General features: G+C 38.8%; 1 protein-coding gene across 13 annotated transcripts; it reads left to right on the forward strand.

Annotated features, from left to right (window-relative positions):
* The first annotated feature begins 4,435 nt into the window (after positions 1 to 4,435).
* CAPN10 (calpain 10) lies at positions 4,436 to 18,880 on the forward strand. Of its 13 annotated transcripts, none has more exons than XM_075507048.1 (16): positions 4,460 to 4,537; positions 4,854 to 4,930; positions 5,018 to 5,225; positions 6,567 to 6,698; positions 6,944 to 7,140; positions 8,456 to 8,673; positions 9,018 to 9,159; positions 10,667 to 10,833; positions 11,397 to 11,680; positions 12,177 to 12,379; positions 14,490 to 14,542; positions 14,660 to 14,745; positions 15,004 to 15,203; positions 15,802 to 15,847; positions 17,925 to 17,979; positions 18,152 to 18,880. In XM_075507048.1, exons 3-16 carry the CDS (start codon positions 5,082 to 5,084, stop codon positions 18,313 to 18,315), a joined length of 2,091 nt encoding a protein of 696 aa, XP_075363163.1. In that variant the 5' UTR covers positions 4,460 to 4,537; positions 4,854 to 4,930; positions 5,018 to 5,081; the 3' UTR covers positions 18,316 to 18,880. The 13 variants fall into 13 exon arrangements, with proteins under 13 accessions (XP_075363152.1, XP_075363153.1, XP_075363159.1 ...); XM_075507047.1 differs by adding an exon at positions 17,684 to 17,709 and having other exon boundaries at positions 14,490 to 14,745; positions 18,152 to 18,879; XM_075507037.1 differs by having other exon boundaries at positions 4,436 to 4,496; positions 14,490 to 14,745; positions 18,152 to 18,879.
* Positions 18,881 to 18,972: the final 92 nt, after the last annotated feature.

Raw genomic sequence — 18,972 nt, forward strand, 5'->3', positions numbered from 1 at the left:
TCACATTGACAGGCAAATTAGACAGAGATTAAATAGAAACTATTTATTTGCCTTATCTTTGGTACGTTCATTTCTGATCTGTTAAAGTAAGATTAGTACAGCAAATCAGTTTTACTTAACCCTATCTCTTGGCATCTGCTTATCTTCCTTATTTTGAAAATGAAAGCTATTCCTTTATTTCATTGCAGCCTTGAGCAGGGCGACATGGGATCCAGAAATATCACTTGTGGAAAAGCTCTGAAGAGCCAAACCCTTCAATAAAATGGAATATTACTAACTTAATTTTTTAGCATTTCACAGCCACGTTGGTTAATACGTTAAGTATAATTCTTGTTAGCAACACGTATTACTCTGTTAAGCTTGTATCAGTAATTTTGCTGTCATGATACATTGCAACATCCTAAGCATGCACTTCATTAATCAAGAACAATTCTAGCAAGCATCCCAAACATTCCGATTTAATAAAAATTTTCTCATGTTCTGGCACTGCAGTGACCTTGGCCATTGCCGTTTTTGAATAACACAGGACCTTCCGTACATCTGTACTAAGCACGTGTACTGCACAGTTCACTTAGATCAAGTATGCTTCTTCAGTCTGTTTTCCCTGTTTGTGCTTGTCCAAAGATAAAACAACACAATACAGTCAATGCTTAAATCACATGACACTTGTTTTCACACTTTTTACTATAGATTGATAAAAGCTTAAAGTCTATTATGGTCATAATATCAGCCTCTGCATATAAAACAAACCACAGTAGAAATCACAGTATGAGATTTATCAAGCCACTATCCTCTGAGACACAGCACTATTTTTCTGTTGGGAGGACCCAATTTAAGTTACACTGAATTTGCTGAAGCCCCAGGTAAGTTGTCCTCGCTTTTGATTACATACAGTCCTAAAACTGCATACCTAATTTCTAGTTTGGATTTGTCTAGTTTCAGCTTCCAGGTCTTGAAGCTACTGGATTGTTTGTGAAACATAAACTGCTTAATTCTCTAAGAATTAGAGAAAACAGATTGAGTTGTTTGGTGTCTTGCTGCAAGGTATGTTTTCCACACTTCATGTATTGCTTTAGCTCTGGGGTGGAGCATGATGTTTCAGTATCCTTTTAAAGTGGAAATTGCCAGAACTGCACACTATTTCTCAAAAATTACCTTAAATGCTGCTGTGTATTCTGCACCAACTTAAAAAGAATTTTTTATTAATATTGTGGATTTATCCTGTTCTTTCATTAATTACAATAGTAATTTGGGCACCAGTTAGAACATGTCTTGCATGGACATGGCAAACTTTTCTTTCATAGCTAAAGGGGTGTAGAGCAAAGCTATTCCATACTCTGGAGGTGACTTTTTCTTTTCACTCTATACAGAGGAAGACTAGCTGGTTGCATTAAATGATTGAGCCTGTGTGAACACCTCCCCTCACTCCTTCTCTATGTGCATGCACCTTCTGCACTGGAGAACTCGGGTCTTATACCTCTGGTTTCTTGTCAAGAGAATTAGGATTGTTGAACATAGCATGGTCTGTGCCCCACAAGGAAGATGTTCTAATATACTACAGACAAGTGTCTCTGTAAAATTTAAGAAATGACATTAATGGGTTTTGCACAGCATTCGATCCTTTTCCAAAAGCATACTTACTGAGATGCAGGGTCTTAAGGAAGAGTGGGAGGTGATAGGAGAGGATGGGAGATGGGGTATTCTTCATGCTCTTATGATTTGGTGGAAAGTGTCACCAGGATTAAGTCAAGACATAATAACTGGTTGACATTCTTGTGTATGACCTAGAGAAGCATCTTTGTGTATTGTTTTAATTTTGGCATCTTGTACCACATTGTTCTTGTGTGCTGTGGTAGTCAGCATGGAAGTTTGGAGCTGTGCTCTACCTCCGGGTGTGCCTGAGGTAGAGGGAGATCTTTATCTAGCAATGGGAGTCTCCCTCAGGTCAAGCCACTCTGTCTTTCTGGAAGAAGATTGAGTCTGTCTTCCCAGTAGCTGAAGAGAGCACTACGATACCAGGATGCTTCTGGCTGGCTGATGAAAACCATCAGAGACTTCTTCCATACCATGCTTTTCTGAGCATAAACCCCAGATACTCCTTCCAAAATCTCCCTTAAGCAAAATTACATTCTGTGCTACTCCTCTGACACAGCTCCGACCACTGTCAGCCTAGTGGTATTGCGGGACTAAGCCTGTGCCTGCCTAAGCCTGGTATCAGGATCCACAGAATTGGAAGAGCTGCCCTGTGCAATTTGAACAACTTCTCCGTGTCAGAGTTTGCAGAAACAAACACATACGTTGGGCCCAACCACTATTGCTTGGATCACTTTTACCCGTCTCCCTGTCCTTGAACCATCTGGAGTTGGAGACAAAAGCAAACGTGAGGCTGATGAAACCCAAAAACTGGAAAATGCTCATGAAAATATCAAATGCTACTCTGTCAAAGGGTAGTCTTCATTCACATGGAAATGAGCTGGCTATTTAACTGGATGCAAATCCCTTTTAACTGTTTAAATTTCCCTAGCAACTGGACTCAGCCTCTCGGTGCCCGCTTTCCTCTTTTACAAGGAAATACAAAGCACCTATGTAAAGTGCACTGAGAAACAGATTGACCAAAAAGCAAGTGTCATTTTGTCTTAAAATATTCTCTTCAAGACTTACTGTCTAAATAGATGTGTGTTTCTGTCTTCAGGAATATTTTAATCCAGCAGGAGTGCCAAGAGGGAACAGAGAAAATTCTTTGCTGCTTTTGTTCCAAAGAGTATGGGGTTAATAGAAAAAAAGCATTGCCAGCTGCATAATGAATGAATTTGCCCGTTTCCAGCTTTGCAGTGGGGCAAGGAAAGCATGTCAGATATCTTAGAGACCAAGATAATGTCCATCTCTTTCCTTCTTCTAATAGCATCATAAATAAATACTGTTACATGTTTAACTAGTTCACTGTTCTAGGTCAGATCTACTATATTTACAGTTAGAGCTCAACATTCATACTGCTTTCTAGAATCTGTCCTTTAATGGAATTTATGCAGTTGTGATCTGTCATCGCTGTTTCCTAAAGAAAGCAGCAAGGGTGAAATTGCACAGATGAGAGCCTCACTGTTCCCGAGACAGAGGTCTTTTTTTAATTTTTTTTTTTCCTTTTCCCTTTCCCTCCCCCAACAGACCTCTCCTGTGTCAGCTCACTTGCAGCCCGTGCAGCTGCAGCTCCCTTGCATGAGCCGTAGACAAGAGGCGTCCTTATTCTTGCTGACAGCAATGTTTCCTTTGCTCCCAAAAGGGTCAAAACTCGAACGTGAAAAGTCTTGTTTGTTGATTAAATTCGCTGGATGCAGGGGAAAAGCCTTGTGTCTGTACAATGGGCGTAAGCAAGGGGCAGAGAACGTGTTTCTGGGTCAGTCAGTGGTTGGACAGCTGCTGCAGTTACCTGCGAGTATTTCCATTCTGCTAAGGCGGAGGTTTGAGAGGAGGATTTCTGCATTAGTTTCTGATAGAAACGAATCAGACCAGTGTTTTCTGTGGATCTCTCTTGTTAAGACAACCTCTCTGCCCAAGGACTGGGTGATATAACCCTTAGACTCAAACCCATCATTATAGGTGAGTGTGAAAAACAGCTTTTTTGGTAAACATCATGTCCTCTCATGCTGGCTCAGCAGCCTGCTTACTTGACCACACTTGAACGTCTTGAGAAACACTAACATAAAAGGCCCAAATACGAAAAAGCAAGCAGCCTGCTTCAGTATGCCTTGACCCGGCCCAAAGACCTTGGAACTGGCAGTGGTACACTGAAGGACGGCCTGCAAGGGCCTTGTATTTCTGCGTTTCTCTCCTTTGTCATTGTTCTTCTCTGTTTATAGCAAGTCAGTATTTTTTAACGTATTTTTTCTATTCTATTTCACTAGGCAGTAGTAGCTATCCAAGTATGAGAAGCAATGTATTTCTTTTGCCAGTTCAGCCCTTGGACAGTTATCCAGTGATAAACTATCTGAAAATGTGATCTTTCCCATTACGTCGGGAAACCACTTTGTGAGGGTCAACAATTTCTCTGACAGTTTCTCTCTCGTAACCTTCACGAAAACACAGTTTTGTTTCGTGTTCCTCAGCCTCCAAGAGCCGTTCAGGTGACCATTAACCTTTCCTCCTCCAGCTCTCATGAGGAGAATTTCCAGTTTCTTCCAGGTATTCCTGACTACGGGATACCGCCTGGGCTCGTGAATCCCGGGGTGCCCCGGGGCCTCCTGGCCCCGCTGCCTCGCCTCCCGTCAGCGCGGGGCTGTGGGGCGGCCCCCGCCAGAGGCGGCCGCGGGCCGGGCCCACCCGCCGCGGGGCACGCTGGGACCTGTCCCTTCCCTGCCCCGCAGGCTACGGCGGCGTCCCATTGGCGCTGCGTGCACCACGTGCTCGCCCGCCGCCTCCTCATTGGCCGGTGGCCCGATCCGTTACCTCTGGGCTGGACAAGAGGCCGAGGGGGTGGTGAGAGAGTGTCCGGCGTTGCCGCGGTAACGGCCGCCCCGGGCATGGCGGCGGGGCGTACCTCGCGGTGCGGAGGTGGCTGGGGAGGGGGTGGTGAGGGACGTCTGTGGGGAAGGACGTCTGTGGAGGTGGCCTGGTTGAGACCCGTTGTGGCGAAGGGTGTCGGGTGAGGGGGCTCGTGGGTAGGAGGAGGTGTGTGTGGAGGGGGCCTTGTTGGGGCCGGTTGTGAGGAAAGGGGTGCTGGTCGAGGGGTCCTTCTGGGGAGGGTGTGCGTAGAGGGGCCGGGAAGGGGTCTAAATGGGCTGCTGGGTGTAGGTCTCCTTTTGGGGCCTGCTGAGGGACAGTACCCAGGACCCTCTGACACCCCCTTTCTTTTCCAGCAGAGCGGGGACTCTCTAGGGTGGTATCAGGTGCTGAAAGAAGCCAGCAATGGCGTGGTTCAAGGTGCTCCGTGGAAAGAGTGAGAGGCTTTCTGTTCCTAAATAAATCTGTCTTGCTTATTCGTTTCTCAGTTACAGTTCCCCAGTAATGCTCGTTTGCATTCTAGGTTGGCACTTGGCAATATAAAGTTGTGGAAATAGCCGGCAAAGCTACTTAGGATTGTGTTGAAAATGCTGGGAGAGAAAAAGCAATTAATCGTGAAAAGAGACCTTTACACAGACCCCACGTTTCCAGCTAGTGATACCTCTATATTTTTTGATTATTGTACCCCACTTGCTCAATTCAGAGGCGAGATATCTTGGTTGAGACCGAAGGTGAGTTTTTAGCAGATTTTAGCAGAACTGGACTTTAAGGTAGTAAATGGTATTTAGCATTGAATGTCTGCTGCTGGGTGTTTTTATTGTTTAGAAATATAGAAGCGATAAAACCAATGTATGTCAGTGTTGTTAACATATATGTTACAGTTTCTAAGTCTAGGTGCTTGTTTGTAGGTTTGATTTAAATCCTGATGTAGAACTTTTGAATTTCTTGGCACTAGTAGAAATTCAGCTACTTTTTCATGAATATATTTCATTATGCAAGTAATATGCATACTAAGTTAAAAAATAGCATTATGTTATTCCCAGATTTTTCAACATATTGTGTAACTCTTGAAAACAAATAACTGGATTTTAGAGTTTTTCAGAAGGATATTGCCTTTTTTTTTGCGATTGTTGATTTCTCTGATAACAAAGAAAACTCTTTTAAGCTTATAACTTGTCATATGACTTGTATTGCTTTTAAACTTGCAGCTGGGTTTCACAGCAAGCCACGAGAGCTAAGAAGTGTAGAATGCATTTCTGCAGTACGTTCATTTAAAATGAAGTATTTATGATACTGCCTTTGTGTGGAGGGGGGAAAAAAAGGCTATAAAAATGTAATGGAGAAAAAAAGTGTGTTGTCTTTTAGTGGTATTGTTTTTCTCCCCTGCATCTGGGGATGGCTGTAGAACAGGGATAGAGCTATTGATTGTCAGATAGATTTGGCAAACAATGACTTCATGGATCCCAGCATGCAACTTTCTGCTTTTGTACCTTAGCCTTGATCACTACTGAGGGCTGATTGGTTAATTTCCATCTCTTGTAGTGTTTACAGGTGAGAGAAGAACCATTTTAAAAACTCACTTTCAGATCTGTTTAAGTGTTCGGGACTTTGCATTTGAAATTACCTCTTTTTCTACCAAGTAATCTATTTTTATTTGTCCTAGGGAAGGTTTTTCTCTTAGGCTAATTTGGAGATTTTTGTAACTTGGGATGAGTAGGCAATGTGAACAGCATCAGTTCTGTCGCACTTGATCGTATGTTTAGCAAGGAACTGAAGAATTACGTTGTTTTTCACTTATTGGTGCCTCTGCTAAGGTTGCACCTGAGGGTGACATATGTGTACTAAAATCCATGTGGGAACTAGATTTACTTCACATAAAGTACCTGCAAAATAGCCACAAGGCAGTAATTTGTTATTGCTTGCTTAGGCTGTGTCTGAAGAGTAAATGTTCTAGAGGTAAAAATTCCATTATTTTGTGAGAGGTCTCTGGAGCCCTCTTGCTCCCTGAAAGACAGACTTCCTTAGACTGTCATGCAGGATTTGGCTTTTAACTCCCCTTCTTTTAATTTTAGGACATTTGTTCTACTCCTCGGTTATTTTCAAACAATCCGCAGGATGTGCAAGTGAAACAAGGAATTTTGGGAGATTGTTGGTTCCTGTGTGCCTGTGTAGCTTTGCAGAAGAGTAAATACCTGCTGAATAAGGTATAGAGAAGTTTCTTATTTCATATTTCAGGAGTTTTCTTCACCTAATTTACATTTGTATATTGCTCTTGAATCCTAGGCCTCAAAACTGAGTATCAGTTTTGTTATGCTTAGTTTTACTGTTTTAGTTGTGATTTTTTTTTTGTGATTGTTACAAACAGTTAATATTCAGCGTATTTTAAACTGTTTCGTTTTTTTTTTTTTTTTAATAATTATTTGTCTTGATTTTGGCTTTTGTCATCTAGGTAATCCCTCCAGGTCAGCCCAGCTGGACAGATGAGTCATATCAGGGCTGTTTCACTTGTCGAGTCTGGCAGTTTGGACACTGGGTGGAAGTAACTATCGATGATCGTTTGCCTTGCCTTGGTGGTAAACTCTGCTTTTCCCAGTGTCAGACGGAGGATTTGTTTTGGCTTCCACTGTTGGAAAAAGCTTATGCAAAGTATGTGAACACTGTTATTGAGGGAAGTAAAGGGAGGCACAATACTTGTATACCTTCTGCTTACTTATTTTATCTGACTGCTTTGGGCATATATCTGTGTATTATTCAATATAAAGTACAACGGCTGCTAGCTTTCCCATACTGGGTTGTGCAGAAGTTGCTCTTTAAACTGTAGATCTATAAGGTGTGTTTCTAGTTGCATGTGAGGTAAGATAGCCTTAGGGAGAGAATTATGATAAAAAGTAAGAGCTGCAATGAATTATCAGGATTCAAATGATGTTCGTTAAGTCACTATACATTGGCCATCTAATTTATTAAAGGGAAATATTTTACTAGTGCAGCATTTGAGGGCAGCTGAGGGCTCAATGAAAAGCAGAAAGCATGCAAATATTTTCATGGAAAGCAACGATATTACATAAGTTTATTCTAGTTGAGGCTCTGATTGTATGAGTTTCACTGCTGCTTTTACTTAATTTGATAGTTTATAATTTTGAGAAGAAACAACCATATTGTTAATGTGTTTGAAAATGCAGCTATTTTAGGTTTTATGACACATCCATCAAAGTGCTGTCCAGATGGACAAAACAATGTGGAGACAAAGTGCACTGGTAAGATAGACATCAAATGTCCAAAAGAACTTGGACAAAAGATTGTGTGGTTGCCAGCAGAGGGCAGAAAAAGACTTTAAGTATGAAGTAATTCAACTGTAGATATGTTGAGCAGAAGTTGTGAAGCAGCAATGGCACGTTAAAGCTTCTCTGTAGGTTTGAAAGGTAATATTCTTTGTTTTCTGTAGAGTCTTACCGTTCTATCTTGCCTTATCATTCTATTATAGTTGTGATTTCTTTTGCTGTCTTTTGCGCCCACTGCATCAGGTAGGGTAGTCTCTTGATTTACTTAAATTGTTGAAGGAACTGCTACTCTGGTTGTTTGTGCAGAGTGAACAAAGAATAATTGAAGGAGAGGAAGAAATGTTGCTTATTTATACAGAATGCAGTTAGTATGTCACGAAAGATGATGTAATGCACACATAATAAGGTATAAATGACTAGTACTAGACTAGAGTGGTTTCTATATAGGATGGAATGAGTTGTAACAAATTTCCCATCAAACGATGGAATGTCTCATGGCTTACGTATTCTTTAGATGTTGTATTCTGTAAATAAAAGAGTATGTAGTTTCTCTTACCTACTTGGGGATATGAGCGAGGGTACAGTCATGATTGTGATACAGGATGGGGTTGAAAGTACATAAGAACCATGTTTCTTTAGTTCTGCTGTTAGTAGAAACTTGTTGTTTTGGTTTTTTTTAATAGAGTGCATGGATCTTATGAACAGTTGTGGGCAGGACAGGTGGCAGATGCTTTGGTTGATCTGACTGGAGGAATTGCTGAAAGATGGACCCTGAAAGGCCCTGGAAGAAACATGGAGAAAGAGAAGACTGGCATGGTTTTGGAGAAAGCAGTGTTTAGAAGATTAATGAATCTGAAGGAACAGTGTGTAATAAGCTGCTCAGTTCTCAATTCCAGACAAGGTAATAGTAAAGTTCTAGCTATTTTAAAGTAAATATCTCTGTTTAACAGGGTTCAGAGCACAAGGCAGCCAGCAAATGCATAGTGCTGATTCTAGTACCATACGGGTTTCATGGCACAATTTTATATAATCTTGGATAAATAAAGATTTAAGGATGTTGTTGAGTTCAGGATGGAGGGTGCTTTTGAGGAATGCTTTTTATATTACGTGCTAATATGGCCAGTTCTCAAAAACAAACGCACACCCTCCACAATGTCATATTTTACAATGAATGTCATTCATTGTAAAAATATGGGCAGGTTCTTTTGTTTACTTTCAAATATTTGTTTTTTTTTTTCTATTCAGGTGCAAGCGAACTAGGAGAATTTCATGCATTTATTGTGATAGACATGTTGAATCTGTCTGAAGTGTCAGGCAAGGAAATCTTCTTACTACGAATACGAAATCCTTGGGGGAGGCGGTGCTGGAGAGGTCCTTGGTGTGAGGGGTGAGTAGGTTTATTTTCGTTTGGAAAATAATTTGTGAAAGTTCTGAAGCACAAAGCATATATATGTATTGCAAAGGCAAATATTGCTAATAGGCTATAGCAGAGGAGAGAGACCAGTTTGTATGCAGTCCTTTAGAGAGTTCAGTAGTTCACATAGCTCGTTGGTTCTAAGGCTAGTCATTTTGATCTATTAGTTCTGGTAATTAAACTTTTTAATATAATTTTTTTTGTTTATCAAAGCATCATATCTTTTCACAGAGATAAACTTAAGATGGTTTATTTTCTGTCTGATTTTTGTGGTGCTTTTTTTTTGTTCTGCAATTGATCTAAGTATCTTTGCTCATAAGATGTTTGTGACTTGTAAGTAGTCACTTGGCTTTACTTGGCCCTTCTCATTTGATCTTGTCTCAGTTGCAGAAGACGAACAAAGTAGTATGTATAAAACAAAATATAGCAGAAGGAAGGATGCTGATGTTTTTTGCTTGTGTGCTCTCATTTCTGTAGATTAATATAAGGAGAAGCTGGAATCAAGTAGTTATAAAGAAGAGATCTGTTTTAAAGGAAATACAGAAATATGTTTAGCAGTTCATGTAGCAAAATAACAGGAATGAAAGGGCAGACCCTACTAGCTTATTTTGAAAAGCGTTAGCATATTTAGACTGTACAAAAGAACATGCAATTCTTGACCCAAGGAGCAAGCTTTCAGCATTAAAATATGGTAACAATATGATCATGTTAATAAACATTTTAGAGAAATAGTTTTTTTTTCTCTGAGTTAAAAAGATGCCTTAATCGCATTAATTGAGACTTAAGTTGATGTTTTTTGCTTTTGGCAGAGTTTTGGTTATACACTTGGTCTCTTGTAGTTTCTTTGCCAAACAGTAAGTTGCCATGTAGTTGCAAGGTAGCATTTCACTGAGTGGTCTTAGAGCCCTGTTTTATTCAAGTGCAGAACTGTTCTTTGTTGTTAGTGAAACCATCAAAAATGTTGAAAGTACTAGCTTTTAATGGGTCCTAAATAATGAGGTGTTTAAATTCTTGGTTTATCATGACTTAGCCAGCAGATTTGTGGGGACAACCGGCTACTTCATACCAACAGTGGTTTTTGATGTTCACTATACAGCATTCAAATTCTTTCAGATTAGTCACTGTGCAGCTTGTTTTACTTTTTTGTCCCTATTCTTAACAACTGTTAAAATCTTTATTTTGCTCTCACACTTGGGACTGTACTGTCTGTTGTAAGCAAAGTAGCTATTTTGCCTAAAAGTATGCTGCTGTATCCTATCTAGTGTTAGGTTGTTTCTAAGTTTTCTTTGATATATTGTGATTCATACTTTCTATTATCCCTCTCACTGACTAGCAACGTGTATACAGAAATATTCAAGTATTTGACAATAAAATGAAGAAACCTCTTCTTATTGTCCTGCTCCATAGGATATTTGATAGAACATTGTTATGGAACTTTATTGGGCAAAGAACTAAATGTTGACTTTTGTCGTATGTGCAGTGGTCAAGGATGGAGCCAGCTAGATCCAATAGTCACCTCAGAACTGCTCTCACAGATCCAAGAGGGAGAATTCTGGGTTGATGAAGAGGAATTTTTCAGGGAATTTGATGAGATTACCATGGGCTTTCCAGTCAATGAGGAAGGACAACTTCAGAGCCTCTATACAGGTGTGGTATGAGAAAACGTTCTTCTCATACAAATAACGTTATGCCAATGGAAAAGACTGATTTGAATTGCAAATAGATGCAACTAGACCATAAATTCTCTTTCTCAGTCTTTTCCTCTCCTTTAGACCTATAGGACCTTTCTGTCTCTACTGGGAAGAAATAGAGGGACAAGAGGAGATTTAAGATCTTTAGAGGAGTCTTTGATATTTCTTGGAGATCTAGTTACTTGCTAGTTGGTTGAGAGATTAGTATTCTCTATGTAGAAGGCTGTTGTTCTGGACAGCCTTGTGATACTTTTTTCTTTTTTTTAATGGGAGATAAACTTCAGACTTCTAGAAACAGTGTCTTGTTGTAAAAATCATGTCATCAATCTGCCATTACCAGTTGTGACATTAATTGTCATGCCTCTCAATCTCTGTCATGAATATCTGCTTGGAGAAAGTGTCAGGGCTACAACAGCGTGTTTTCTTGGGCTGGGGGAATCTCTGCCATATATCTGTTGTATAAAATTAAGTAGCCTTTGGTGTCTGAAATCCGCACTATGTTTTTCTTATTTTTGTTAGAGAAAGTGCTGTATCACTCGCAGAATCTTTTTGGATCCTGGGTGAGAGGCCAGTCTGCAGGTGGCTGCCGTAACAACAGCAGCTTCCCTACCAACCCGAAGTTCTGGCTGAGAGTCTGTGAAAAGAGTGAGGTGTGCATTGCTCTGCTGCAGAAACATAGGAAATACAGTGCTGACTGGGCTGGAAGAATTCAAAATCTGACTCACTTAGCAGAGGAAAATCTGTCTTTGACTGAAGGCATACAGGGGAAGAATTATCAGGCTGTGGGATTGCATGTCTGGAAGGTAATAAGGGAGTGACATTTTTCTTTTTGCAAATAGAAGTTTTAAAGCATTACTGAAACATCTGAGTAAAATAATTCATTTGCTATGGCAGTGATACAATTCAGCTGTTCACACATTTTACATTGGATTTATGTTGGAATGGTCCTGTTTGTCTCACAATGCAGTTACTGTCTGTACAAACTATTAGTGGACTAGTACTTTCTTCTTATCATTGAGTGCCAACTATCAGAACTTTTGGGACTGTTCCAAACTAGTGCATGGCATTTCAGGCTGATTATTTGATGACTATTCCTAAATTTACTCCTCCTGAATATTAACTCTTGGCTACTCCTCTTTGATGTTCAGCTTATCTGCTGATACTCTCCTCCTTATTTGTTTCCTTTTGTAAATGTATGCATGTTTAAAAATGTTTTAAACAATATTTGATAATTTTTAGTTTTATTAAAAACTCCTCATTTTTCCTAAAACACCACGCATCATTATGCATCTATTCTAGGTGGAGAAGAAACGATTTAACCTTCCAAAGACCCTCTCTGCTCCTCCAGTTGTAGGTACCATCTGCCATTCCTATGATAGAGAAGTGCACGTATGCTGTGACCTTTCGCCTGGGTTTTATCTTGTTGTTCCCAGCACTTTTCTGAAAGATGCAGTAGGGAATTTCTTGCTTCGTGTATTTTCAACGGGAAGGATCTCTCTCAGGTAGGTTTAAAACAAAACAGAAAATTTCTTATAGTCGTTGACATAAATGAATATATGAAGTATAGTACTAAGTGTAAACGTTCAAAATGTTTTGAAGGGTTGTGCAGAGTACCAAGTAACAGCATTGTTTTGTCTTTGAATTCATGTAAGTGGTGTTCTAACTCCTTGTTTTTTTCATAAAGCTGCTAATATCGCTTGTTAAAATATCAGTCGGAAGTAGTCAGATGAGTAGCATCTTGACTCTAAACTGCAGCCTAGTGTTTTGAGAAAGTGTGTGTTTTGTAAAAGAACTGAATAAGTTTTGGCCGAACATGTTTCTCAATATGTGCAAGTTCTTTCTTAATGTATGGAAAAAAAGAAGATGTACCATAGAAGTTAGAAGCAGCTGTTATTATTGGAGTCAGCGACAGAAAAGGAGAGCAGTATATTATCATGTACACTGGAAAACACATACTAACAGATTGTCTGACATATAACATTGTTATTAGTGAGCAGTACAGCTTCAAATGCAAATGCAAGTGGACTCAGATGACATAATGCTCACAGCTCATCTTTTCAGGACAGGTGTGGAAAATTAGCACTGATGTTCATGCTGTCATCTTTAGCTGAATGAAGAATTGTTTTTTGAATTAAAGCATTCAACACTGACAATACAGCTGAACTTCTTAATTGTGAAGGCCTCAAGAAGTTTGCCAGCATTATGATAAAATTCTTGGAAGGATCACTGCATATTGTGTTCTGGCTGATCTTTCCTCATAACTTGTGACGCAAAATAGACTTTTATAACAGACTTGGAACAATCTTTTCTTTCTATTTAACAATGCTTGCTTATCCAACATAAAATAGCAGGAATGTCAGACCAGTAGTTTCTGATGACTTCTGATTTTTTTAACTGTAGCAGACTACATAGCTATCTCAACACTTTAAAGTCAATTATTTGTGAGCAATTCAGTGTTGGTGATCGTAGCCTTGAAATAGATACTTAAGAAGACACGATGATGAGTACTTGTGTGGAGTCAGCAAAATCGTACCTTCTTCCAATAAACCTGAAAAAATCTGAGGTTGTCTAACAGCTTGCACCAGGTAAGCTATATGCAGAGGCAAAACGTTGGCAACATGTTTAAAAGCTGTTAAAATATTTTTATTTTCTGGTAGTACACTATATCAACTCCTGTCTCCTTGGAGAGAAGCTGGCAAATCACACTACAAAGCCAGAACATGCATTAATCATTTACTCTGCAGAATTTGGAAGCAAGATGGCATCAAGTTTTAGACGGAATAAAGGTCTGCAAAACTATGAGGCTAATTTTGCCATATGGGTGCAAGTTTTGTACTTCCTATCAGCAATATATTTGGTTTCTGGACATATTTCACCTGTACAGCATGTTGCACTTTCAATGATGGGATAAAATTTCTAGTATTGCTGTTAAGTATAACACTTCCTTAGACTGGAACAGAGGTGCCAGCCTGGGTATGTGTCTAGAATGGACAATCCCAGAATAACGTAACAGCTGTTATATGTTCTCAACTGGAAAACTGGAAATAAGGACAGATGTTATGTTGAAATACGATTTCAAATGCTGCACAACTGATAATGATACCGAATTGTTCACATGGCTGTGAAAAGCAGTGCTGGGCTAGGATCAAAATATGGGTTAACATTACAGTGATCAAGTCAGAGGTAAAATGGTAGTTTCCTCTGATTAAAGATGTAGTGAATATAAAAAATAATGCAATGTATGCTTTGGACTTACTGAGGTGCTCATGCGTACTCCAGAAGTCCCTGTCAGTTGTATCGCTTTCAGATAGGACAAATAGCACAAGAGTATTGAGAAAAAATGTGTAAGCTGCATTACTTCATGAATATACAAGAATCTGACTGGTTTTAGTGCATGGTTTGTATATGCTATGTTGTTCTCGTGGAGTTCTGTGAATCACCTAAGGACTTAGAATTGTACAGTTCACTGTTTCTTTGTGCTGAAAGTTTGGAGGAATTGTATTTATGTAAGTTTATGTAATACCAGTTCATTTTTGTGAGCTGGTGTTAGAGATTCTGTGAAATCATACAGATTTTATACATTTAGTTTCTTTTCTCTCTTACATTTGATAGTGAGCTAAAACCACCACCTGCAGATGCTGCCCTCTGTGAAGATCTCCCAGCAGGTGAATGGGAGACAGTGCAGCTGCACGGATGCTGGAAAAATGGGCAAAGTGCTGGAGGTAGCAGGAACTTCCCCTCCTTCCATATCAATCCCTGCTTTCCCCTCTCCATTCCTGCAGGATCAGGAAAAAGCAGTGTGAAAGTTACCCTCCGTCAACACTGCCAAGATAGCAAGTGTCGTCCAATAGGTTTCCATATTTTCCAGGTAAGACTTCTTCTGGTCAGTTTGATTGCTCATTTGCCAAGTGTGAAGGTAAGGGTTGTATAAACTGTCTACAAACATGGTAGGAATGATTATCTGTACTTGATACTGCCATCTGGGTTTTCTGGAAGCCTTCCCATCCCTCTCATATAGCTCTGTACAGAACAGTGACTATTTGGAGTGGAATAGATATGGAATATACCATACTATGGTATAGCAGGAATTTAACATTGTGAGGCATATTTTCATTCTTCTTTGCAGGTGCCTAACAGCAGCTGGAAACCACATACTTCCTCTTTTCTACACTTGGAGCCACTGGTTAGCTGTGTACCTCATTGCTATTCACAGGAAGTAAGCCAACTTTGCAGACTTCCTGCAGGAAGTTATGTAATTATACCTTCTACATACTTGCCCAATACAGAAGGCAATTTTACAGTTGTCATAGCAACCAAAATAGACAGGTAAAAATATGTTTCCTTCTGTTTGCATTTCTAGTATTTTTAGTGCATGCATTACAGGATGTTTGGAAATGATAACTGTAGCAACATGTTCTCACTTTAGATAGAAAATCTTCATCCTTTTTTTTTAAGTCTTTGTATTGCTGTTAAGTTTGCAAACACTGCTTACCACTTTGACTATGTTGGAAGAATGACTAAAAAAGAAGTATTTGTTAATTTTCTTGCATCAGTTGCTGAGTAACATGTCTAGTGCTGGAGAAGATGGCACTAGAGCAAATAATTATCAGCTATATCCAGATATTAGGATTTATGCTGAAATTTTACGAAGCGTTTTAGGAAACAGGGTTGTTTTTAAGTAAATGCAATGACTAGCATGCCTTATTCCAGGTAGTTCCTCCTGATGTGAATAATAACAGGTCTGAATCAGAGTTTGTAGATTCGGTAAGATTCCATAAAATTGCATCAAGATTCCGTAAGGGAGAGGATGTGGAACAAAGCCTAGCATAACAGTCTTCTGTTTTTGGAGTGGGATAAATGATTGATGTTTACAAGATCCCTTAATGCTTTGTGCAGAAATAAGTGTGGTTTGGGTTTTCAACAGGAAGCGTATTCACAGCCGGGAGACGCTTGGACAAGTATTGCAAGAAGTAAGTGATAACATTTTTCATTTCAATTGTTCTAACAGTGTCACAGAGGCATCATTGAGTCTTATGTATTAACTAATATTGAGAGTCATGTACTAGTGGACTGGACTTTGAACGTTCTCATTTACTTGCTGCAAACTAATAATCAGTAAAGCAGTTAATCTTTGTTTTTTTTGTTTCTCAGCCAGAAAAGTAGCATTTGTTAGCAGCTAACAAAATTTGTCTTTTCACACCACTCAGATATATGGAAGCTTCTGTATTACTATTTTATAAAGTCATTATGTACTCCCTCAAGTCATTCCCCAGTACCTACCTCTGCTGTAATGTCTGTGAGAAATTGGACTGTTTGGGATGAGTAGGTGGTTGTACTTGACTTTAACACTTGCTTTCAAGAGTGTAAACACTCTTTATGCATTTGGATATATTTTGGTGTATTCATTCTTGGTGTCACCATAGATCTGCTAGCTTTAATTATAGATTGTATCCTTCCTCCATCTGATTTGCTTTGATATTAATTTGGGATTATCTATGTATTGTGATTCAGAAATCCTAATGATATTATAATGTTGTAAAGACTTAAGAAAACACAGCAAAAAGAGAAGAAAAGCAAACAGGAAATCCAAAGATTAGCTTTCACCACATTGGAGTTTCATTTTTATGTGTTTCCTCGCAGCCAGCCCATGTAGCATCCTACCATTATAATCCTTCTTGGTGTGCAAGCTGTTCTGATCAAGTTAACGCCACCTATTTAATATTTTGGTATTGTGTTTTGCTTGATTAGATGTGCATGTAATATTGAAGGGTTGGATGTGAATGCTGAGTACCTAATACTTATGGTATTTTTACTGGGTGGAGAGGAGAACTTTGAATGTATTATTTTAACAATTGTTTAAAGACACCTGATTTGGTTGGTGGATCAAAGCATGCCCTTGATAATACTCTGCTTATTAGGTGAGAACAAGACCATCTAGATACTTGGCGCTGAGGTTTTAATAAAAGCAAAATAAAAATCTTAGGAAAAACTCTTCACCCAAGATTAGAACTGGTTTACTAATTTTCTTAATCTAGGTCATGTTGACCAATGATTACATTTTGTCCTTAAAACCACAGAAACATTCTGGATTTTGTGTGCTTCACAAAAATCGGCAAAGACCTGTATGTACTTTCCTCATGGTGCTTGTTGTTTTAATATTTAGGAACTGAAGTATGTAATGAAGTCCTTTTATTGCTGCTGTTTTGGAAAGAAAACATTGCAAGGCCATTATTACAGAAGGAATATATTCAAAGATATGTTTCTTACATTATTCCATGAAAACAGTTGGACTTGGGCAAAAGGTGCTCCCTGACATCAAGGGAATGAACAGTTTAGATTCTTCAGGGCTTGAAAACTTGGAGAATTTGGAAATGGCAGTCATAGTTTTCTTATCAGTGGCAGAAATTAATGTCTGAAACTAATCTTCAACAGCATAGTCTTTTTTTAAAGACTGGACTTTAAACAATTCAGTGCTTTTAGGGGTTTAACCTCTGAAGGGTCTAGGTAGTCTGCCTTACTGAGAAGTTGGCCTATTGATTTCTAAGGGGTGCATCACAGCAGAGCTGGATGTCAGTGTATTTTTCTAAAAGTTTCTCTATGTGTTTTCAAATTACTGAAGTTATGGGATTTAGGAGTTTTAGGTTTTTTTTAAGATGTTTCACAGGAAAAGCTTGCATTTTGGCCTTAACTTCTAAATCTTTCTTTTCCCTGATTTACTTTAATTCCTTATGAATTTCTTCTCTTTCTTGATGAAAAAGTTAACTCATGAAATGGCTTTTTATCTGCATTGTTCGTTTTTCTCATAGATTTCATTTACAACTGTGATGAAAAGGTAATCTGGAACTCTCAAACTGTCATTTTGAGAAACATCAGAAAGCCGAGGAATGCGTCACCTCTTGCTGTTTTCAGTTTTAAATGGAATAACAAGAAGATATCTTAGCCCAGCTGTTTTTCACTGGTACCAACTGTCAGGCCTACGATGACTTCTTTGTAAAAATACCTCCTTATTCATGTACACTCTGAATAGTTCTTCCCGTGTTTTTTTAGAACCAGCATTGTACAGCAAATCTTCGTAATGTACCTCAGTTCTTCAAAAATACAGGTGAAGAATATGTGCATGTTTTAACCCAAGCTACAGTTTTAGAAGAAAACCAGAAAACATATGTGCATAATTAAATAATATTTGGGGGAGGAGGGGAAAATCAAGCTTACAGAATAACTTCAGGAGACCAAAGGGGCAAATATAGAGGAAAGAAACTGGAGTCTTTTTTCAGGTAGGACATACCTCAAGAATCATCAAAATACACTGGAGCAGAGAAAGTCCAAGCTTGTATCCTGCACTGCCAGTCATGCTGCTGAGCACTTTATCATGAGCCCTTTCTTGAACCATGCAAATGATGGGTTGAAAAGAAAGATTTTTTTGGTGAGTTTTTCTTAAATGAACACCACAAAGGAAGAAGATAAGACTTGAAACTTTTGTTTATGAACTATCATGTCAGACTGCTTTTGTAAATCTCTAAGGATGTGTTTTATGCAAGATCTGCTCTCACTGTAAGAAATAGGAAGTTTAAGAGATTTTTCTTAATTTGTGTGAAAGTATTTCTTATTCAAGGAGGATTTTTTAGATGTTATATTTTCCTCAATAAAAATGGAGTAATGTTGAAAGTTTTATGATACCTTTTATTAAAAAGGTGAAAACTGTCAATGATGTCAAGTCTGCATTTGTTCTGCAATAGCAAACTTTACAGCGTGTTAGAGCCCTGGGGTTTTCACCAAATGGAAGGGAATAATTGGAAATATTTGAGAGGAGAATCAAGTCTTCCATTAGTTTTATGTCAGAGAAGTATGTAATATTCTACTTCTCCTTTTAACTACATCTTAGCATAATTTATGCTTGCTCATGTTAAACTTTGAAAATTCAAAGCATCTAGGACGCTTACAGCTGAATTTTAAGTGGCCAAAACTTTCCACATCTGTTGTGGAATGATGAGACAACAGAAGAAAACACTGTGAGTAATAAATCTTTACTGTGCCTGCTTTAACAAATGTTGGCATCTTTATTTTCTTCATTTCTTGAAAGGCTCTTCCTTTCCCT

This window comes from Mycteria americana, chromosome 7 (genome assembly GCF_035582795.1).
Source record: "Mycteria americana isolate JAX WOST 10 ecotype Jacksonville Zoo and Gardens chromosome 7, USCA_MyAme_1.0, whole genome shotgun sequence".
NCBI lineage: Eukaryota > Metazoa > Chordata > Aves > Ciconiiformes > Ciconiidae > Mycteria > Mycteria americana.